At 47.0% G+C, this 24,410-nt stretch overlaps 2 protein-coding genes and 1 pseudogene across 2 annotated transcripts; 1 reads left to right on the top strand and 2 right to left on the bottom strand.

Moving 5' to 3' along the window:
• LOC128270861 (uncharacterized) overlaps positions 1 to 6,627 on the bottom strand; it is a 22,961-nt pseudogene extending 16,334 nt beyond the window's left edge.
• Positions 6,628 to 8,696: 2,069 nt separating this feature from the next.
• LOC128270859 (uncharacterized) lies at positions 8,697 to 18,989 on the top strand. Its single transcript, XM_053008286.1, has one exon. It carries the CDS (start codon positions 8,697 to 8,699, stop codon positions 18,882 to 18,884), a length of 10,188 nt encoding a protein of 3,395 aa, XP_052864246.1. The 3' UTR covers positions 18,885 to 18,989.
• An 89-nt stretch (positions 18,990 to 19,078) lies between these two features.
• Positions 19,079 to 24,194, bottom strand: LOC128275247 (transmembrane 9 superfamily member 2). The gene is made up of 5 exons (XM_053013685.1): positions 23,901 to 24,194; positions 23,332 to 23,721; positions 22,074 to 23,263; positions 21,849 to 22,008; positions 19,079 to 20,933 (listed from the first exon to the last, which is right to left on the bottom strand). Exons 2-5 carry the CDS (start codon positions 23,500 to 23,502, stop codon positions 20,430 to 20,432), a joined length of 2,025 nt encoding a protein of 674 aa, XP_052869645.1. The 5' UTR covers positions 23,503 to 23,721; positions 23,901 to 24,194; the 3' UTR covers positions 19,079 to 20,429.
• Positions 24,195 to 24,410: the final 216 nt, after the last annotated feature.

Raw genomic sequence — 24,410 nt, 5'->3', positions numbered from 1 at the left:
TTCTTGTTGGCCGCGTATGAGAAGTGGATCACTCGGTCGAGTTTGTTCGTTCTATCGTAATGTAGCGAAAATCGTAGAATTCCGTGCTGGTTATAGATGTATTCATAACTACCGCCGTCTGGTGTTCGTTTGGTCACCAATTTATCCCCGTCGTAAGTATGCGCAAACTTCCAGAGGTTTTTTAGTTTCATCTCCTCGGCTGTATACACTTTTCCCGAAACGATACTCGACTGGACTTTGTTTTCGCGAACACATGATATTGCGGAGACAGTTCCTCGATCAAATGATTGTTGGAGTCATAGGTATATGTCGTCAATCGATCTTCGTAATTGCCAACTTTCCAGTACTTTGCCACCTTATTTCCTCGGAGATCTTCGACCGTGGCGCGTATCGCACTACCAGGACGTTCGACAATCTTCTGCCGATAGCCATCGGCTTCAGGAAACAGGATTCTCAAGAGGGCCATCTCTGGTTTCGTCGAGTAACGTCTTTTGTACTTTCCTTGAACCGTGTAGTCTATGCCTGGCAGACCCTGTAGCTCCTTGTTTTCGGTTGGATCGTTTGCGTAGACGGTCTGAGAGTAAGGATAGCCCTTGCAGGACGGGTTGAATGCCGAAACCTGTCCAGTCATACGTTTAGTAGTCCTAGCAATACCTGTGACAAACTCCTCGTGGAAGCCAAAGAATGTATCCCTTACACACATTAACTTTGTCCACTTTGTCTGAATTCTCGGCCGCTCAATTGCGTCGTACAGAATCTCACGAATGCGTACCGTCCGCGGACTGTCATACTCAATCAACTGCACCGGGCGACCCATCCGGTTGTGATACGTCACTTTTACCCAAGGATCGTAGAGCGTAAAGAATTCGCTAAACGTAAAATGTCCCGAAGGTAGAAGACGTAGTTCACCCTTGTCGATAGCACCTACTTCTTGTCCGGTTGACACAACCCGTTCACTTATTATACTTCCCTCGACCCAAACGGACACACGTAGCGGTGTAATGAAGATTACAACTTCGCCTATGTCTGACGGACGACGACAATTGTGAGTTGTAGTGGCACAGATGAGTCCGAAGTGGTGGGTGTTCCATTTGAACGATAGCGTTCCACCGATCGACTTCAGATGGTACATGAAACGGATGGCCACCGAATTAAAAGGTCCTTTGATCGCTCTCAGTATTTCTGCGCTCGCCCGAAATACTCTTGTGGCTAAGCGTACCGTACCGGAAGAACCATTCATTAGGCTTCGCCGTTTTCCATTCGGACTCTTCGAAATGATCGTACACACCTCTTCGCGGTTTCATCTCTACCAGGCTCTGTCGTGCACCGATCGCCTCGGAGAATACTGCTCTTGACTGCAGTGCAAGATCCACTACGTACCCGTCTTCAGACAAAAGTATTGACCGTTTGCAACGAGGACTGTATAGACTTTGCTTGAGCAGACCGTTGTTGAAGTGCATGGCGCGAAGTTCTCCCATTACAGGCGTGTAGATGCTTGCTCGAAAATTAAAGTCCAACGGCGAAAAGCGAACGTGATCGATGCATACCGTTTTATATAAGGCGGTCACTTCAAAGGTTATGTCTATCATCAGTTTCGACTGCTGTGGGTATTTCATTGTATCGATGATCGTCTCGATGTAGTACCAATTCTGGATGGCTTTCTGAACCTTCGCCTCTGCAAAACTGTGGCGTTCGCGGGTTACTTCGTTGACCACGTCTACTTTTAGGATATCGATGGTATCGCGCACGACTGGCCCTCTCCTACTCGAACCCAGCACGAAACGATGAATACGTTCAATGGGTTTTTTGGCCTAAAAGAACCTTTCATTGGTTGACCTTGGAGAAGTTTTAGATAGTGGTTTTCGCCCTCCAAATAAATCTCCCTCTTGTTGAACTTCCAGCTCAAGTTGTCTTTTACGGCACCATAGCGGTTCACCTCGTACTCCTCAAACCCGTAGTAAGAGACGGTTTGATCAGCTACCGAAAAATATCCGAGCTCGACGATCTTTAACTGCTGACTGCGATCCCAGATAACTGTTTCGTTGTCACTTGTAGCCTGCTCATCTCTGTCCTTCTTTTCACGTGCCGTCACTTCACGCCCGTCACCAGAGAACGACTTTTCAATTGTTTTTCCAGTTATGGAGTCAGTTTTTTGCTCATGCCAGCCGTACTGCGTCGTGTTTCCTCCTGGTGCGATCCGCACACGGTAAAACATGGCACCTTCGCTTGAAAGGTGCGCATCAGCTCCATCGAACAAATAACTTGTAACGCGCGTCTCCTTGGCATCCAGACGAACCGTTTGACCGCTGAAAACGGTAGTGTCCTTCAACAGGAATGAATCGACCGGACGAAATATGACGTAGTTGGCGGACGGACCAAAGGAACGCACCATCACCAGGGCGACGCTATTACTGGCGCGGCAAATCTTTTCGTTACGCGGGAAGCTAACAGTTTCACCTGTTTTGAAGAAATAGGCTCGTAATGGTCTGGCCCCGTTTTGTGCCTGCACATATCGAGGTGCCACGATCTGCAATTCGTTGGGGTTGGTAGTTTCGGTGTCGAACACCATCTTGTTCCGAGACGTATCGTAGATCTTGAACGTATCCCGATGGCCATGACGTACTAGCTTAAAACCTCCGCCGAGTGATTCATCGACCTGTTCAAGGCGCATGCTGCGTTCATCGATGCGCTTCTGGTGCCAGGTCTCGCCATCGAACGTGAGCTGCGTGTTGCCAGTGACGATTCCGTTTGGATTCGTCAACACACCGAACTGTGACAAGTCCATTGCGAACTGGACCTTCTCTACGACTGTACCGTAGATCTTTTGCAACTCCTCCTCCAAACTCTTGTCTACTTCCTTTTTATGTTGCTCTTTCTGATTCCGGTTTGCGCCACTGTCGTCGACCTCTTTGTATGCCTTTTTCCGCTGATCTTCGAGCATATTCATTAGCGGACCGGAGGAACTTTTCACGCTCATCTTCATCGCACTACCAATGTGTTTGTACTGCAACTTGAATAAGTCACCGTCTTTGGTGGTCATGTTGTACTCGTACGTTCGAAAATCAGCCACCGTAATGGCGACGTCCTGTGTAGCACTAACTTCGGGCAAGGTTTTCGTAAAATCTAAGTTCACGATATGCAGGTTTATAGTTAGCACTTGCCACAACAGAGTGACCGCCCGCATTACCACCGCATTCTGGTATATTGTGAGCGCATCTGCTAGCACCCCATTGCGGAATATGTAGCGGAGCTCGTCTGTATATTCGAACATTCGCGTCGTCCGTTCGACCTCCATGAAAATACGCAACTTCGGTACTGTTTTGACTTTAGTCCAACGATCATTTTGGGTCTTCGCCCATATTGTTAGCTCACCATCTTTCATCAAAGGTTCCTCATACGTCACGAAGCCGTTCACGAACTCACGCAACAGAAAGTCGTCGTGGTTTACATTCTGTAGCGTAGCGATATCGAGCGTTCCGCTCTCGAGTATCGATATAGCCTGAACTATTTTGAAGTCACACATCACAACAAATCGCTTGCCCGCACCGATCGTACCGAGCAACGGGAACTCATCGAATTGCTTCTGTATGACCCAGTCACCGCTCGTATGCTGCAGCACCGTCACCTCTTTATACTTTTCGTAGATCAGGACAATGACGAGCAGATTCTCTAGTGCGAAAACGGTCTGATTTTTTATACCTGGTTTCCCCAGGCGTATATTCTTCTTCGTTACCTTTGTACTATCAGTACCTCCAAGTAGAGTACGGATGGTGATCGCCTTGTGCTCGGTACCGCCTGCGTCATCGGTAGCCAGGATGACACTGTAGTCCGGTCCATAGTAGATCAACGGATTTTTCTCTACAGGGATCACCTCCTCCAAGCGCTTCCGATCAATCGCTACGACGCTGTAATCCAGCTTTACATCCATACCATTTGGAAAGAAGATCTTCAAAAGGCGATCGTTTTCGTACTCAAATTTAAACAGCGATTTATCCTCCTGCTTGATCTCCTTTAAATTGTTCCCGTCATACAAAAAACTCACGTTCTGTTCGAAGGCCGCCGTGGAGAGCTTGAAGCTGGTCAGCTTATTATCGCTCGCATACTTGAAGTTCACGTAGCACTGGTTGTCCAGGCGTATGCTTGCCAACCGATAACTTAGTCCACCCTCCAGCGCATCGTAATAATAACTGGCGTAGTTACCAGCTGCGTTTTCCTCGTGTACCAAGAACCATTTGGAGGGCAGGCTTCGTACCGTTTTGGACTTTTTACCACACAATGGCCACGCACCACACCCCTTCTCAGAGGTATAGGCCGAAAGGTTTTTCCACGAGCCGTACACAAACTTGTGGTCTTCCATCATCACTTCCCAAATCTGTTTGTCCTCGTAGTATACGAACTGGGCGTTGGGATAACCGTCCACCGTGAAGTGTCGTTCGTAGCCTTTATCTCTCGTAGGACGAGCCTTCAATAAGATGCGATTGTTGTTCTTAAGGATTGCATACTGATGATCTTGCACGAAACCGCTTCCTTTGCGGTCGACGGTGATGTAGTCGAGCGGCAGAGACCATCCACGACCGAGACATCCTACGTACGGGGACGTTTTTGTACTGAACCATCTTCCGCACACTTACACCGTATGCGTTCTGTATATCGATCAAGGGTATTGACAGATCGACGGTGCCTGAATGTGGGTTCAGAGGTTGCAGCAGCGTCGTTAGATCGAGATGATCGTGCAGCCATAGGATGTACTTTGGTTGCGGAACGAGCAGCGGAATAGTATGATCTGTCTTGCTTAAGCTTGACTCAACGTACGGTACTATGTCCGGTTTTGGTTGGTATAATTTGGTTTTCACGTTGATCAATTTTTCTCCCGTATACAGCAACACGTTGTGTTCATCTTTTCTTTCTCCTTTTGAAGCGAGTTTCGGAAGTCCGTAGCGTATCGATAAATCGGCAATGGTGGGATCGAAAACGTTGGCCAGTTCGAAGCCATCGTTGTTGAAGGTCGGCATGTACAAACAGAGCCCTTTCGGTCCCGAGGCGAACAGCTCATCCATCCCATCGCCAACGATGTCGATCGTTGAAATTGTCTCGATGGTGCGCCTGGTCCAGCCGCGTAGCGTGGAGAACGCCGTCGAATAGTACACCCTCTCAAAAGCGGCCATTTCTCGTTGTAGCGATACATCATCAAACCAGTTGGTGAAAAGTGGAGCAAGTCGTTGAATTTGGTTTCGTCGATCTTGGCAAACACAATCCGATCGTACTCCTTTGCAATTGGTGGAAACTGCAACACAGTGGCCAGCTTCACCAATTCGTATTTCTCGTTGAAACGATACAGTTGCAACTCCGACTCGGTCCGCAAGCCAATGGATAGTTGCGCCTTGCCGTCGATGTTCTTTATCAGGGATATGTGAAGTAGATTTACTCCACTCAGCACTCAGTCCAGGAGGCTTCTGCAAGGCTTGGAGAGACTTGCTTGGCGTACTTGGATCGAGAGACCGAAATTCCACGGACGACGAAGGCAAACGGGTCAGGATGCCGATATTCACATCCGACGGGAATATCTTTCCCATTAGAAAGGTACTAGCCTGGTCATCGTAACCGTACGCGTCGTGGTACTGCGAAGCGGTCAACACCGGGTCCAGCTTCCCATTCTTCCAACGATACACGAACACTCCTTCCACCGTGCGCACCACCAGCAAACCATCGTCGTACACTTCCCACGGATAGTTGGACGTCAGACACGATGGGGCGAAGAAATTCTCCACCTTGTGCACCTCAGACCACTTGCCGTTCGTCAGCTCGTAGATCAATAATGCTCGGTTGTTGCGAACGAAGCAACGAGTTCCTCGTTTAGGCTCTTGCTTCACTTCCACAATATGAGATGGTGGAATGTTGACAAGGACCTGACTTGCCGGCTGCAAGGTGTAATAATACAACGTCGAATTCATGGCTGCCGATGGCAATGCCACGTGTCGAATCTACAAAGACGCACTCTCACTTGCTTTCCTGTTTTGATGAACGAACGAAGTGGACGGCTGGTTGTTAGATCCTTTTGAAATGAATGCAAGAAACTAGTTTTCTCAGAAATAATAAGCTAAACTTTTCAACAAATGTGAAAACACCATTAATTGACACGATCGTATGTGAGGCTTTCTTTTATACTGTTGAATAAAGTGAGTTTCAATATGTGTATCCAGGTGAGAAGCAGGTATTTGTTGAAACGTTCACTGAATAATGTTTGCTATTTGTGATCGATTATTTGCACAGTCTGCTGGGCTTGGATGGAAACGATCGCCTGTATCAAGAATCAGTTCAACATTGTTTCCATTTCTCGCTCTAAACGTTTCCACTTTTTCCTCCTACTTGTCCATACTACTAGTACTTCCCGCACAGCTAGAAGTGATATCGATTAAGTCAACATCAGCCTGCAGCCATCCAAGCATCGCACCGTTCACATTTAATGACTTAATATGCAGCAAAACCTTTAAACCTTGTCTTGACAAGACGGACACCGAACTCGTCTTGCAGTGATGTAAAGTTTCAAATGCTTGATTGCAGGCATTGTTAGAATCCATCACTACAACCGCCGAGCGATAGTCGTACCTTCGTTGGCAAACTTGTCATAAAGGAATTTGTTTTTGCGCTAAATTATCCGTTGCCGCTGTTGATAGAATAATCGGTAAAGCTCGTCGTTTTCACGCGGCTGGCCCGGGTTCGATTCCCTAGACTGTTCGCCTAGACCTCGACTCAGGGGTTGGCAACAACGCCTCCCACAAAACTACAACGTTACAGTAAGCAACTGAGATTAACATTGGCGCTCTTGCAAACCCAGACCGTTCGGAGGTTGTTGCCGGATAAAAAGTAAGTTAACTATCAGGATGTCACACACACGTGGCGTCGGTTGCAATGCGTTCCCTTCTCAGTTTGCTTATTTCCAGTTACTTTAGTATTTTATTAATAATTATATGAAAGAGTTGAAAAACTAAAACTAACTACAAAACAACAACAAACCGGCTCGACTCGAACAAGATCAAACAATAATGCTTATGACTAGAAATAAGGAAACGCCGTGGCATCTGGGCAGCGTTATGCCGAGTTAGAAATTGCCTATTAATTTCTTTTTCAGGAAAAAATACTTTAAATCTAACATGGAGCCTATATTTGCTAATTATTTGTTTATGGTGGCCAAGAAGCTGCTTTGCTGAAGTAGAACCCGAGCTGGAAACTGTACGTTTGGGCTTATTACGTCACGATATTGTGGGTTCTTAGGCTTTTCATATTTGATTTCTCGTTTAATCTCATTTGGGCCAGCAGGATCCACCTATCTACAAAGTCGAATACCCGAGGAGTTTCATGCGGTGTGTACAGCAGTGAGGACCATTCACCGTCACAAGATACTGAGGGATGGCCATCATATGTCAACGGTACACAGTATCTAAAGTGGTCAAGTGCCTCTTGTTCGGGTCCTAGCGATTCGAGCTTTGGAGCAATCGAAAGAACTGTACGATGGCCGTAGCATTGAATCAAACCATCCGGATGCTGCTCCTCGTGAACGCGGTAACAATTCTTCAGGCTGTATGGGGATCGTTCCTCTGATTTCGGCGTAGCCGACCGGAACGAAACTGTAGAATCGCTCGAAGAAGTATCGTAGGTTGTAGGTGATTGCCCAAACAACAATGTAACACGTAGTAATGTAGTCAGACCAGTCAGACAATGTCAGACCTCTTGCCGTTCGCCAGCTCGTACATCAATAATGCGCGGTTATTGATCTACGAACGAAACAATGAGTTCCTCGTTTAGGCTCTTGCTTCATTTCCACAATATGAGACGGTGGAATGTTGACAAGGACCTGACTTGCCGACTGCAAGGTGTAATAATACAACGTCGAATTCATAGCTGCCGATGCCACGTGTCGGATCTGCAAAAACGCACTGTCACTTGCTTTACTGTTTCGATGAACGAAAGAAAACTGGACGGCTGGTCGTAAGATCCTTTTGAAATTAATGCAAGAAACTAGTTTTCTCAGAAACAGATGTAAAAAACATCACTGATTGATACAATTGTATATGAGACTTCTTAGAAGGGTATATAATAAAAGTTTAAACATGTGTTTCAGGTGTAAAACACATATTTATCTAAGTCTTCATTGTATAACGTTTATTATTTGAAATCGAATATTTGCACAGTCCATTCGGTTTGATTGGCAACGATCGTGTCAAGAACCAATTCACTAGTATCCTGGCTATACAATTTGTGTCACGAATATAATTTACAAAAATTTAAGGGTTTAAATAGTAATATTGTTTAATACCTTATAAATACTAAACTCCAAACATTTGAAAAACACAGAAGATACCACACTACAGTAACAGTAACTGTTTCGAACATCTTGTACTCTTTAAATTAAAACATTGCACAAACATCGTCAGTCAACATTTACTGTCAAGATATTTATATTCAATCCCGCAACAATAAAATCAACATCACAGTTCAGCAATGTTTTACTCACTATAAAAGCTGGCAACATACCTTATTTCCATAAGTACACAGCAGATTCCTTGGTAAGATCAACCGATGAACACAAGGCAAGCTGCACAGTTGTGCTAAGTTGAACTATCTACAACAACAACGAATATAGCATCTGCAGTGAGGTTGCTACAGTGGATTTAGTTTTGACGTGAATAAATTGAGCAATGCTGAAAAGGCGGTCAGGAACTAATGTGATCAAAGCACGTTACAAACTATTATCACCTGGGCAGGTACTAAAGGCAATTAACGCTCACGATGTAACGGAAGTGAAACAGGGATCCAAGAATGACTCTAAACTCTACGCTCGAGTCAATCGCTTATTGATCATCTACGAGTTGAATAATGAATCTTGGACCGAAGTGCACAAGGTGGAGGGTTTCTTCGCCCCCTCGTGTCTGACGTCCAACTATCCGTGGGAAGTGTACGACGATGGTTTGCTGGTGGTACGCACGGTGGAAGGAGTGTTCGTGTATCGTTGGAAGAACCGCAAGCTGGACCCGGTGTTGACCGCTTCGCAGTACCACGACGCGTACGGTTACGATGACCAGGCTAGTACCTTTCTAATGGGAAAGATATTCCCGGCGGATGTGAATATCGGCATCCTGACCCGTTTGCCTTCGTCGTCCGTGGAATTTCGGTCTCTCGATCCAAGTACGCCAAGCAAGTCTCTCCAAGCCTTGCAGAAGCCTCCTGGACTGAGTGCTGAGTGGAGTAAATCTACTTCACATATATCCCTGATAAAGAACATCGACGGCAAGGCGCAACTATCCATTGGCTTGCGGACCGAGTCGGAGTTGCAACTGTATCGTTTCAACGAAAAACACGAATTGGTGAAGCTGGCCACTGTGTTGCAGTTTCCACCAATTGCAAAGGAGTACGATCGGATTGTTTTTGCCAAGATCGACGAAACCAAATTCAACGACTTGCTCCACTTTTCACCAACTGGTTTGATGATGTATCGCTACAACGAGACAATGGCCGCCTTTGAGAGAGTGTACTATTCGACGGCGTTCTCCACGCTACGCGGCTGGACCAAGCGCACCATCGAGACAATTTCAACGATCGACATTGTGGGCGATGAGATGGACGAGCTGTTAGCGTCGGGACCAAAGGGCTTGGTAGCATTACAGGCCGATTCGAATGAGTTTGGATTCGCATGGAATAACATCTTCGACGAACGTATAACCGGGCAATCCATTCGCTACGCTTTACCGGAGCATGTTCGAAAAGTGAACATATCGTCCAACCGAATTGAAGTATTTTTGCACACATCACAAGGATTGAGCGCTGTCACGGCGGTGCAGTACATACTAAAACAAAATTGTAACACTTGTGAACCAGCTATGTCAGAGGATGTAAGACCAGACAACGAACGATCCATACCAGAGCTTGTCGCCCAACGCACCTACACCCTATGGTTACATGATCAGCTTGATCTTAGTAACATGTTGCAGCCGTTAAACCCACACTCCGGAACAGTAGAATTGACACTACCGTTGATTGAAGTCCGTAACCCGTTCGGCGTGAATGTTCGAAAGATTTTCCAATACAAAAATATCGACTACAGCAACGAGCTCGGTCACGGATGGTCATTTCCGCTGGACGCCATTATGGTCGATCGCACCACAAGCGCTTTCAGTGAGGATCATGTTTATTCGCTTGTTAAGGATAACCAACGTATCATACTAACTCGCTTGCATGGCCAGACAGAGCAAAATGATGAGATCGGTTTTGAAATAGAAGGATACGACGAAATGAAGATTCATTATCAACAGGAAACGAACCAATGGAATGTGACGATCGACCAGCGCACTCTGATATACAGTGTGATTAACAACTATCAGATGCTAAACGTTTGCATAATGTGGCCTCTTTGCGGTACTAACTCAACGAAGGAGGTACCGCATCATACTATTTGGTACTTGACTACGGAATACGATCACAGCGGGCAAGGTAAGGCACGCTATGACTACGAAATTGTAAAGAATGAAACTGATATACGACTTAGCAAAATAACGCTGCAGGATGATTCGACGGTGGAAATGGTATACGATCATGGTCGCGTTCACAAATTTTCCGTCAAAACTGCCAAATACAAACAGTTTGTTCACATCCACTATACTGCCGACAACAGACAGCTGCGAGCAATTACGCAAAGTGATCGCCCTCTTTTCGACTTTAAGTACGATCGTGATAATCGCCTATCGAAAATGGTACTCCCAAACGGAGCGGTATGGATACCGAACTACATCGATTTACCGATCGATCCGTCAGCGCTACAAAAACGCTTCGCCATCAATCACGAAGCATCGATTTTCTACGGACCGGACTATATGGTGATCGTGGATGCAAACCATGTCCGCGGAAAGCTAGAGTTGCACATACGCGACCCTGTGGGTGCGCTGCATGAACCGAAGATGAATCAAACCATTAGCGTGATCGTCGAGCCAAACTTCAAAAATCACATCGTACACGCAATTGAGTGTCTGGTGGTGGTCAACGTGGTGTATAGTACGCATAAGGTCGTGACGGTCATACAGTACTCCGATCAGAGATGGGTACAACGGCAGTACTATGAGAACAATCCTCTGGAGGGCATGGTAGTGACAGGGAATAGGTTTGTCCTTATATCAGACACCAAACAATTGCACGTGTTGTCCGTTAACGAGACTGGTGCGTATCAGGATGCCATCGTACGTACGAAGCTTCCCAAAAATTTTGTGATTCATGCATTCTCTCACGGTTACGCTACCTACGATGGTGAGCTCCGTATATTTTTACTGCGCGACGGTGGAAACTGGCTCGAAGTACCTGCCAGTATTAACTGGGATGCCTTTGCTGCTATCGACAATTTCATCAGTTCGTTTGACATCAACGAACAACTGGCAGATTCGATCCGCAAGAGTCTGGTGGCAGACATGTTGGGTAGCTACCGCCATGCAATCGTTCTGAAAGCTCCAAAGTTTACCAAACCGTTGCTCGAAATGTGGGTCCGATTTGTAGTGATCGATTTAAAGGCACACGCACCGCTGGTGCAGTATTACTACACGACAAAGGTAGAAATGGCGAACATGCGTGATTTTAAGTACACCGTGCGCACGCAAGACAATGATGAGTTCATTCTGGGTTATCAATGGCACGGCGGTAAGTATCATCTACGGGTACGCAACTCAACCGGTCCGCACCGGGACGAATTCAACAGGTACAGCAACGAAGTACAGCAAAGCCGATCGACAATGCACTACCGGGAGTGGGCCGAGCTTTGGAACAAAACGGTGACACTCATCAAGCAAGAGTACGTTCGCATCTACAAAAAGGTTAAGGAATCCGTTGTGTTTGCCATGGATCTTTCGCAGTTCGGCATGCTGACGAATCAGGAAGGCGTGCTCGTCGCTGGTCACCAGATAACCAATGATGGATATAGTTGGCCTAAGAAACGAATCAGCGATGAAACCCAGCGTTTGTACAAAGTAGACAAGCAACTGTCTGCTGCATACAGGCTGGTGAAGCAGCACAAGTATGACAACTTCAAGATCGTTTCCAGTGCACACAATACGACGGTCTTCGATATGGGAACCACCAGCCCGAAAGAGATCCAACTCGTGCTACCGTACTACGCACAAGCACAACGTCCCGGAGGACGCTTGAAGGTGTTTTTCTTTGATACCCAACAAACGGTCACTTTCGCAGTGAACGAAACGATGCATCGTGCCAGTAACCAGCTTGTCCTTATCACAACGGCACGAGAACTAGCGACCCGCGGTAGATCGTACATGCTCTTCCGTTCGGTTAAATACTTCATCACCGGTAACGTTACTGTGCTCGAAAAGCAAACGCTCACGTCGCCGAACGAGCGGCCACTGATAACAGAGTTCCAGTATAATGCGAAGGATCTGCAGCTGGCGGCGAATGGATTTATTTTCCAAAAATTGCAAATAGTGCCCGGTGGTAACAGGACCCGTTTCGGTTGGTACGAACAGAGCATCGATCTAGCGACAGGTGACACCATACGGAAAGCGTTTGCTGCCGACGGTCGCGAAGTGATCGACACGAAGTTACGCGAGCAGCACACAAAAGAACAGCAGTCAGAAACGGAGGACAGCGGGTCGAAATTGCGCAACCACGATCGGACGATCATGGATAGGGGTTATCGCCTGCAGGTGCTAGACTTGGGGCCGTACAGACTGGCAGATGAAATGGTTTCGTACTACGGTTTCGAGCAGTACGAGAACAATCACTTTGGCTCGAAGACACGATGGATCTTTAACGAGTCCGTTGTACGCTTGGAGTCCGAGAATCGGTATCTGCGGCTGACGGGAAAAAATCAAACCCTGACCGGCGTGTTTATGCCTGCGGAACCTAATACTACATTTGTCGTATCCTGCTGGATACGGGTGCCGGCAGCCTCTTTGGCATTGCAGGCAAATGAAACTCGCGGCGTCCTAACGGTAAACGTTAGGAGGTTCGCCGAAAATATGGAAAACACTAATGTAATGACATCAAGTGCGGCACAGATTAAACATAGCATTGGGCGCTGGAACTACCTCGAAACAATCGTCGACGCATCACACTTCCCTCCGGCAACAAAACTCAACTTCCTCATAGCCGTTGCACCAACTGACACTCTGGTGGTTATCGAGGTCGATCATATCCGATTTTCTCCACTATCCCTGCCGTTGGCGATCAACATTTACAAACACATCACGGGCGAGGTACGGGCGGTGCTGAATGGGAACGGTCTCCTGCGGTGCTGTTTCTACAATCCACAAGGAAAAAAATCGATCATGTTCTCGGAGCAAGGCGAAGTTCTGGAGTTTTCGATGGAGTCGAAGATTATGTACACCCGCCAGTCACGCCGCAGGCCATGCTCTGTGGAGATGAAACCGCGTTACGGCAGCCTGGATGATTTTCAAAGGGAACCATGGCACATGGCCGGTCCCGGCTGGACTGTGGAAAAGGGGTTTGTTTCTTACACCGGAACCGAAGAATCTACCATATCGAAATCGTTCAAGAAATCGTACAAAACTGTAGGAATTCGTTTTCTGTACGAGTTAAAGAAACAAGAAGTGAGGCTGTCTTTCGATTGGCGTGGTAAAAGGCTCCCATTGTACTGTATCAACAATAAGCCGTTCAATTGCCCATTGCCTCCACTGCATGGAGAGATTCTAATTGTCTTTACTGAAACAAGGGCATCCATTTGGCTGGATGGTGTTTTGCTCCGTGAAACTGTTTTTACGAGCTCTGCCCCGAATGATCATATATTTCAACTACACACCAACGGCTCGTTTGCGATGGCTGAGTTTCTCGAGATGTACGAGCCACGCACCAAAATCACCTATCACACCTTTTCCGGCCATCCTGTGCAGCTAGTGGTGTACGAAGATGCTGATACGGTGCGTGTACGGGAGATCTGGTACGATCAAGTAGAACGACCAGTTATGCAAACGAAATGGACCAAAGTGCGGGTCGAACCCAATGTATCGCATTTCTTTGGCTTCTACGAAAACTTTATCGCCAATATGGACAATAAAACGGAGATAATAAGCGGAATTGTGGCAGACTTACATCCCGCATGCAAGGGGTTTCCGTACACGCGTACAATTTATGGAAATGATCCGACGGACAGCAAGCACCTGCAAGGCCTTCCCGGGAAAGAGTACGGAGTGGGTGGAAAGTATAAGAGGCGATACTCCAACAGGCCGCCGAGTGAGTGGTTAGACAACATTTTCCCGACAACAGACGGGTATTACCACAAGGTTGGCGAACATCCGGGAGGCGCACTTCGTCTAACCGTGGAGGACAGCCTAGGGAATAAGGTGGCCAAATACTCGAAGGTTGGCAACTTCGAGGATCGGTTAACTACCTACCGTTACAGCGCCGCAGCAAAGCTTCTTCAAGAACTGCCGCCATTGTATCATTCAACAGCCCGATCTTTGGCGGAACTCAGCACGCCATACTTTTCACGAAATTTTACAGATCACCAAAAGGCGCTGCAAAAACTCTGGGAAGTGAAGTACGACTACGATGAACAGCAGCGCATGATTCGCAAAAGAACTCCGGACGGTGGTATCTTCAACTACCTCTACGACCGTCATGGTGCACTGCGGTTCACTCTACATAAGGACCAAAATGAAACGCTCGACCGAGCAATACACTTTTTGTACAGCTCCAATGGAAAAGTAGCCCGAGAGGCTGTTGTAAATCTTACGTACGACCAATGCAAGCAAATTGCGGAAAATGGCACGGTACCGGAATCGCGCAACTCGATTGAAACGCTCTACGGGGAGCAGGATAAGCTGCCGGCAACGCGCTACCGCTCGCAGCTTGCCACCAGATACATCGACGACGATCAAATGACGGAGTATTTAATCTTTGGTGAGCGGGAGTTGCTGTTGAAAAAGTTATTCATAGTGAATACGATCAACACGACGTACTCCATCGATTTCGAGTGGGAAAACGATATGCTGCGGTCGGTAAAGTATCCGGTCAGTTTCGGTCAGGGGTCAATGAAGTATATTTACGACTACAATGGACATGGCGAAGTTACTTCAATCCGGATGACGGCCAACAAAGATCCTGTGTTTGAGTTTACGTACAACGCAGATGGAATGCTGGAGACGACGACCATGCAACCAGGGACGGAACACTCCTTCCAGCGGAACTTCACCTACAATGAGCCAGGTTTTCTGGTGCAAATTGACGATAAATACCTTAGCGAGACGATCAGCTACCTTGAAACGGACTCTTACGGCCAAGATTCGTATACACCAATATACGAGGGTCTGATCTCGAGGACATTTTTCACGGCACATTGGCAACAATCGGCAAGTGCCCTTCGAAACGGTATCTTCCCGGAATATTTCCTCAACGATCGGACTAATCTCAAACAAGCAACAGTTTGTTTCGAGGCACTTCAACGAATGGGATACATCGATAAGAACAACAATCTGGTCAGTAAAACGTTTTACGGCGAGTGGAACGACGACCTGCCCTTCGTCTGTGGGGATCGCATTCCTATGAATCATCTCACCGGAGTTTTAAGTAGCAAGAGTTTCCCGCATGAATACGGCCATCGATACGACTATGACGATCATGATCAGATGATGAAAGCCAAGTACTTTCACGGCAAAGACGAATTGAAGCTGACCCCTCTGACGCACAGAAGCTTTGCACGAGAGATCCAGTCAATCGATGAGCCTAATTCGAAGAAAATTTGGGATGCATTGACAGCAAGTGATTTTCTGAGTACAGACTGTACCAATCCAGGCCTTTGCCATGGTCGGCAGGGAAGCAAGTCGATGTTTAAGACGTTCGTTCAACGGCATCGTTTCAACAAACACCTGGAGACTATGCTATCGAAAGCGATCGTCGATAGGAAGGCGTTGAGTGAGAAGGATTTTATGGATAAATGCCAAAGATGGATCGAAGGATCTCACGTGGTGATCGCCAGATGTGAAAGTGTGAAAAAGACATTGAATCACAACCGTGTGCTAGGAAACAATCCGCAAGGGCCATTGTCGACCTTACAAGAAGAATTCGTGAGTGTCCTGAGGAGCTTCTCACATCAAATTCCAGACATTGTACGTGTGTTGACACACCATTTCGCTACGGCTCTCGGTCGGTCGGCTGGAGATGTTCAATCGTACGAGATCGATGCGAACGGAAATCATCGAATGTTTTACACCGGATCCACACGTTACCGTATGGAGTACCGTGAAGGCACCAACCAGATCACCAAAGTGCATCGCCTGAGTCTCGATCGTGATCAGCGTAAAGAACAATCGTTCGAGATGGAGCACAACAGCGATGGAGCGGTAGTGAAGGCGGAACACAAAGGTATTAAGAAAATCGAGTACGATCGTATTTTGCATCGTGTTTCGAAGATCGAGATGCTTGATGGGCGCAGGCTGGAGTTCCAGTACGATGTCCGGGGAGAGCGTACGTTTAAACAAGTTCTGGATGCTGATGGATCCGTTAAGCACGAGAAGTATTACATTCGTGATGGCAACGGTGTCGTGCTGGTAACCATGGAAATGACCTACCTCGAAAATGATCAGCCACCAGATGCGCGAGTAACAAGTTACATCTACAAGGATCAGCAATTGATAGGATTCCTGCGTGATGATCAGCTATACAACGTTATTACCGATCATGAAGGATCGGTACGGGTGGTCATCAAGGACGGTGAGGTTGTAGCTGCTTATGACTATCTTCCTTATGGTCAGATATTCCGGCAATATGGGACGGACTTCGATGGACAGATATCGTACCTATACACCGGTCAGGAATGGGAGCCAGAGATCGGGCTGTACAATTACCGAGCCCGACTCTACGACCCTGACATTGGGAGGTTCTATCAGATGGATCCCAAGGAGCAGTACGCCAGTCCGTACGTGTACGCCGGGAACTCGCCTGTTTCGCTCGTGGATCCGGATGGCGAATTTGCATTCGCTATAGCATGCATTGTAATGGCTTTGATCGGCGCTTACATCGGTGCATCGTCAGTTGCTCGATCGTGGAATCCTTTGAAGTGGGACTGGAAATCCACGGGACTCTGGCTTGGGCTAATCGGTGGTGCCCTATCAGGTTTGTCAATTCCGTATAACATTGCATCGTCGGTGGCATATTTTGTCGGGCTAGGCCTGTCGTTGGCTACCTCGATCAGTATCATGGTTTGCTCGGGCATTACCCTGGCCTACTTCACAATGGCCGCCGCTAACGGAAGTTGGAATCCAGCCGACTTTGATTTTACGAGTCCTGCTACGTGGAATGCACTGTTGGGAGGCGTTGCGATGTCAGCGTTCGTCATAAGGAACCCAAACTCACTATACAATACGTTTAAGTCCATCACAAGTGTCCTCGGTCGGGCACTGTTTGTCACCGCCAAAATTGGGATGAGCCTCACGTTCGCGTACTTGTTCGCGGTTGTCAAGATGGGAGGTCAATTCGATGTTACCAAGTGGGACTTTAGTGATCCGGGCCTATACTACAGTATGTTCGATGCGTTCGTGAGCGTCACCAGCATACTAACCGTTGTTCGCAACGTACCCAACACTGTAAGGCGCTTTGGTGCAAAGATAAGAACCTCACTGGACCGGTTCGCAGACACGGAAATATTCATCCGTGCACATCGGCTCATGAAAGGCGATTGGTCATCGAAATTAAGTAACGTCGGTTTTATTCTCAGGACGAATGCACTGGCTATAGCTAATCTGCAACGCGGAATATTACCAATAGTGTTCTACACGTTCATCGTATCGCTACGAATGGCTGAGAGCTATGATAAAAGTCCAGTGCCTGGCTTTTCGGTGTTCCTGCAAATTCTCTCCACGGCCGTCACAACGACAGGCTTCTCAAATCGTGTCGTTAAGCCGGTGTTCGCGAAGGTATCTAATCAGCCATTAGCACTACGATTGGAGGGCTTTCCAATGGATGTACACTACACACAACAGAGTGTTACTTCTTCGGGTGCCGGCAGAATGGGGTCCGTTTTCGATATCTTCAACATGCCATACAATTGGTTCACCTTTGCTGAGAAGAGTACGGATTCAGCACGTTCTACTATGATTGCTTTGAATGAAGAAACTGATCAGAAACACGACAGTAAATCGTGGAGATCTGATTCCACCATTCATAACTGCTATCGAGTAACGCGGTTAGGAAAAGATGGCGACTATGTTCGATGTTACTCGCACCATGCAATCGTATCCATCTACCCCAAGACATCCTCCATGAGGACCTCCGACCACTACCGATTATGCTTGCCACTGACCTACCAGGGCGTTCCCTCGATCTCGTGCGATGGTGAACGGTCCAAACTACTTTCCATGCAACTGGAGGCCCCAAAGCTATTTGATTACCTTAATGGGTGGCTACTTTTAGCACGCATTGTCCCGGCCGCATTCCGTGAAGCCAAGTACATCATTCAAAACCTACTCCAACTAACCAAAGTTCCGACACGCGAGTCTGCGGCACGCGGCAAAGATGAGCTCGAGAAAAAGTTCCGAAAAGTCCGTTGTCTTTCCGACGAAGCACGAACACGTTGGCAAATGGGTTGGATGAAACCGCTCGTCGACGATGTGCGAGAAGATATGAATGACTACTTTCATTGTGGACGCGGCAACTATGAACTGCTTGTCGAGCGATTGGAAGCGCTGGAAGCCGATATAGAAGAGGAACTGACCCTGAGACGGTTGGCTGCATTCGGAACTGCATTCAGCACACCATCCTACCGTCGTCTTTCGTCAAAAGAATCGATTCTAGACCTACTGTCTGTTGTTCCCCGGGCGATGGTTAGTGACGGTGGAGCCATGGCTTGCCACTTGTGGGCCACTCTAAGCAAGGAGGCCTGAAAGTCATAGACGATCTGATATTGCAAATTGACCTACACTTTGTACGATAGTTTATTCACGGTTAAGAACAAGGAAGACAATTTTGTTGAAAATTGTTGAACAAATAAACTCTCCAAATCTGAAATCATGTTTCTCAATCTTTCCCATAAATACGTACGAAATCTGGTAGATTTTCTTTACTTTTTATTATTTTAGTTACCATTATGTAATAATAATAATATTAATTATGCCCTCTGTTACAGTGCCCTTCGGTATTAAGTTAACCTGTTAATCACATCGTCCTCCCGTCTACACCATTCGATGTTTAGTTCCCTTCCGGTTAACGATTTAAGCACCACCCGTCGCAACCGTTTAGGGATGGTTTTGACTTTTGAATTCAAAACTTGTTTTTATCCCGATATTTCAACGAGTCGCGAGAGTGCTTGGGGGGCAGGGTGCAAGAAGAAACATAAGTCTAATCAATAATTTATACAAGGAGACACAGGGGTACACCCACGATGTTGTGCGACCGAGAAGAAATCTTGTCGGGATCGCGCTCATGCACACACACAACGGTGCAAGGTCATCAAAAATTTTATTCTCCGAAAGAACGCAATAATGCAAAAAAACTGGCTTCTGTTCTACCCACTTTATCTCGCCCTGGTGCTTATGGACTCCATTCACTCTATTTTCTAATACTCATTTTCATCACCCTCTCTCACTGGAGGCGTCATCGTGCTACCACTAATCTAATTTTTGGAGAAAACACACCAGCTGCTTCTTGCAAATGTGTGTGTGTGTGTGTGCTTGTACGTGTGCGATGACATTACACGTGATCCGTGCTCAGTTGGGTTTTGTGGAGTGTATTAAAAGAGGATAAGTTTGGGGCATGAAATAAGCCAAAACACCGTCACGCCAATGCAAGGATTGCAAGGTTCGCCATGTTTCATATTCTGTGCTTGACACACCTTGGCTAACAGTACACCGATTTCTTTACAGACGATAATTATAATAAAGGTTTGGAAAAGCGGTCAACACCGAGTCGGAATTTGTGTTCTTCACAGAAACTCTCTGAGCAGTTCTAGTAAGAAATCGCATCGAAAGCAAACACAGGAATCTTTCAATCAAACTGTCATTTCGTCTTTCTTCAAATCCGTATGGTGGACGTTTCTCATTCGCTTTGAAGAAATACATAAACAAAACATGTGTAGCCTTTCTTTATCGAATTAAGCCAACCCACCATAGACGAAGTGACGGTGAACAAAATTCGGAACCGATCAGCTCGGTCATCCGATCGGAACAATTGTATTGTCGTTGTTGCCTATTCTGCTCGTGCACGATAAGCGTGACTCACTAACAACGAAACTTTCGCGTCGTCCGAAAGTTTCGGTTAGTGTAATGTTTTGTGTCGTGTCGTGCGTGAATTGAAATCAAACACAGTTGAAAAGATCATTTGCGACCCCACGTAAAAATCGAATCGGCTTAAGGTTAACTAAAGAAGAGTTACTTAAAAGTGACACGAGAATAGAGTGTCATTGCGCACATCCGTATCTGCGCGCCAGAGGTTTAGTCTACCTTCACTACGCTGTAAATTTTACGGATGAACCAGAAACAGGCAAAGAATCCTATCGAACCGGTCAGTAAGAAGAACAGAAATACCATAATCATCGTGTAACCAAAGTACAGGAAAGTGGAAGCTGCATCCTCGATCTGAAGCTTGGTCGCAAAGTAGTGGCAACAGTACACAAACAGGTAGACGGCCGTGAAGCCGGACGTTAGGAAGGAGCGCCACCACCAGTGGTAGTCTTCGGCGCACAGATGGAAGTAACACAGCAGGATGGTGGTCTCGGAGCACGTGATGACGAGGATGAGAAACACCAGAAACAGGAATCCGAACATGTAATACATCTGGCTGGACCAGAGCGAGTTCAAAATGAAGAACAGCTGGATAAAGATGCAACCAAACGGCAGCACTCCACCCATGATAATGCCCGGCACCGGTTGCGTGTAGATCGATTGGTCCGGAATCTGGCGTGGTATTTGATTCGTTCGTACCGGATGCTCGAGAGACTACGGATATTGTTTAAGGAGAGAATTTTTCAGTTGGTTCTTCAGAAATGATTTCTGCAAATATTTTACTTGATAGTATAGTATTAATAGAAAAAGCAAAATAATAATTCCAAAGAAGCTGATTGGAGAAGCTTAAGCTCTAACTTAAGCTGAACAACCTTTAGCTTAAGCTTTCTAGCTGAACCTCTAGCCTAAAGTATAAATTAAGTAACGAAAATTTATTTTCATTATTAAAATAAACACTGAATTAGAATGACACTACACTGATAGAGAGCATTGAATTAGAGAACATTAAAAATATACCTAAACCCCCGCTGATGGAGCAATCAGTAACGCTCGCCGCTGTCACGCAGCTGACCTGGGTTCGAATCCCGGGACCGGTTGTCACGCAGCCGGCCATGGTTTCGATTCCCGATACTGGTGTGACGGGGGGATTGGCGCGGGGCTTACAATCCCGCCCGTGAAACCGATTCGTTACGAATAGCACTAGAGATATTAACATTATCTCTGGTGCAGGCCAAGACCGCGCAGCGGTTGTAGCGCCAAATAAGAAGAAGGAGAAGAAGAAAATATACCCTAAGTTGTTTGTTTATCAACTGTGAGTCATCATCGAATCAGAGTACTGCGCGAAGACTGCGGAAAAAACTTTGCGGTGCAGGGATGACCCTTAAGCCCCTATTATTTCTTCTTTCCTGCTATGAAAGGTTTCTCTCGCAAACTTAGAAAGGTTGATGCTATGGCCAGTTCAAACAAACGTTGAACGGACTTACGAAGATGCCCAAAATCAATCGCAAAATAATAGTAAAACAAACTCAACATCATAAAACTTAAAATGATTGATCATCGTGACACATATCTAGCAATAAAATTAGAACGCCGGAAAATGTGATGAAGAAAACTATAGAACACACTTACCCGTTTCCGGAAACCGAAGTATGCCCCAACGAAAGTCAGTGGGACCGACACACCGAACCAGAGCGCCAACAGCGCAATCAGCGTCGAGAAGGGAACCGCTCCCGAGCTTCCCTTGCTCCAAAGTATCAGATTCATCACGAAGAAAAGCCCAAATACGACACTGCACAGTAAAAAAAATGATAACGTGTAAATATCACGGCTCGAGTTCCAGAAAATTGGTCATACCCTGGGCACAGCATCGACGTGAGTAGCACGTTGCTTTTCCACTTGATGCCACCGAAGCTCTTATAGATGCGAGCGGACACATAGCCGGCCGGGGTTCCAAGCAGCACGAAAAGTACCATCGCACACGTCATCAGCGCGCCACGGTTAGCGGGCGACAAGAAACCGAGACACGCGAAAGCCAGCGTCACGAGCGTCATACAGAACACCTGAATACCGGAACCGAGAAACACCGACAGCAGCATACCCTTGCGGGGCGGTCGGAACACATCGCCGTGCACCAGCTTCCAGCCAAACTCTTCCTGCGCGTCCTCACCCGAGTCCATCTGGTTGTAGCGTGCGATGTCTTTGTGCAGCGTGCGTAGCATAATCATGGCCACCATGCCGGACAGAAAGAGTACGATCACGAGCGAGTTCAGGATGCTGAACCACTGGATGTTGGTGTGCGGCATCGACTCGAGAATGTAGTCCCACCGAGACGACCATTTTATCTTGTTGTTCTGTGTAAAGTGCACCGAGTACGTGTAGACGATATCAAGTGATTTGCCCGCCGGAAGAGCGCTCGACTGAATCTCGATCGGTTCTTTGCTGTCACAGTTCAGCTCGGCACCATCCTTGTGGTTAATCGACGACGGAACCACCTTCACAGAGATAATTCGGCCACCGTTCTGTTTGAACGCAACGCCCCACTCCTCGGTGGCCCCGCTATGGTATGTGACCGTCAGATCGACATGGTTGAACGGGTAGTAGTACCCAGCTCGGTTATAGTTCGGGTTCGCCATGCAACCATCCTCACCATCCGGATGGCGTCGAACCAGGCACCCCATGGGAAAGCCGGTGCTGCAGAACTGGCGCTCGTTTTCCAACGGATAGCACCACGTCACGGGCATATTGTCCACGATCCAGTGATGTTGATAGTTCAAGCTCATTCCCTTCTTCAGCACCATCAACCGATGATCACTGTCGCCATCACCTCCCTTGTAGTGCTTGACGCAGGCCTTCGCACACTTCACATCCTCCAGAAACTGGATCTTGTACGGCCCCGGCCGAATACGTTCACCGAACACAACCTGGCCAAGATTCTCGACCGGCGAATTGCTCTCATCGATCGGACAAAAGTCGAAGTGATGATACTCGTACGGGATAACCGATTCTTCTGTGTTGAGTCGGTTCACGTACAGTGTAACTTCCGACTGAAAGAGCAGAGAAATGAAGTGATTAAAATATCAAACCAAAAACAATGAATCATTCCGAGTTCTACCTTGCACGATTTTTGCATCTCGGACTTTTTACAGTAGTTCACCGGGGCCAGTCCCGGCAGATAGAACGCATCGGAAAAGCAACCGGCGAAGATAACGACGATAGTAATCGCTTCCGCCAGCTTCAGCTTTCCCATCTTGCCGGCGGTGACAGAACAGTGTCTCGTTGTCATGTTTCGTGTTGTGTGTTCGTATGTCCAGACGTTAGAACGCGCGTACACCAACACAAAGCCTACGCTCTTCGGCTGGATGTGTTTTTTTCCGTTTCCGATGGTGTGTCGATCGACGTCGAAAAAAGTATTGCTGTCACAGGCCAGCTGCGGAGATTTGCCCAAAAAAACGGGACCTTTCCTTGACACCACGCACCACGTAGCACTTTTTCAATCTCCGTCCTGGACTGCGAAATAAATACGGGTTGAAAATACTTATTGAGCGACGACAAACTTTTCTGACGCAGAAGCGGCGCGATGACGACACACCAACCGCAGACGTTTTTTTCGTGCAGCGCAGTAAGCGGCGAGGAACTAGAGCGCTGCTGCGGTGAGTGGGCATCGAAAATAAATCTACGTACCGATGCACTAACAAACGCCAGCGACTTTTCCTTCTACCACCTGACGACGGCGATGATGCACCGACACGACATCACAGCGAAACCGCGAACACTTATAACCGTTTCGTTACCTGATGTAGTAATCGTTTCTTAGCAACGCAGTTATACTGCACTACACGAAAAACCGATCGCCCGGCCCGCTAGTGGGCTAAATAACCTCTTTTCTGGCTTCCACCGAAAGGCCAACCTTCCGGGTTTCTTCTGTTCGATCTTCGCTGCTGCTGCTGGCCCACGAACTGATTTCTAGCCAAATGTTGTAGCCTTTTTTTGTTGCACGCGAAGCAAATTCGACGATTTGCAAACGACACGTCAAACGTCAACACCGTGCTCTGTGTGCGTGCTCCAACTCATTCGCCCGTTGTTCGTCAGAGAGAATAAAATCGATTTGAAGGAAAATTTAGAAACAATTTCCAAGAAAAAGTGCATCAAAATTCAAGAGAAGGCACTCAACTTCAACAAAAGATAAAATTA

Source organism: Anopheles cruzii, chromosome 3 (genome assembly GCF_943734635.1).
Source record: "Anopheles cruzii chromosome 3, idAnoCruzAS_RS32_06, whole genome shotgun sequence".
Classification (NCBI taxonomy): domain Eukaryota; kingdom Metazoa; phylum Arthropoda; class Insecta; order Diptera; family Culicidae; genus Anopheles; species Anopheles cruzii.
The sequence above is the reverse complement of the archived record's forward strand: the minus strand, read 5'-3'. Positions and strand labels throughout refer to the sequence as shown.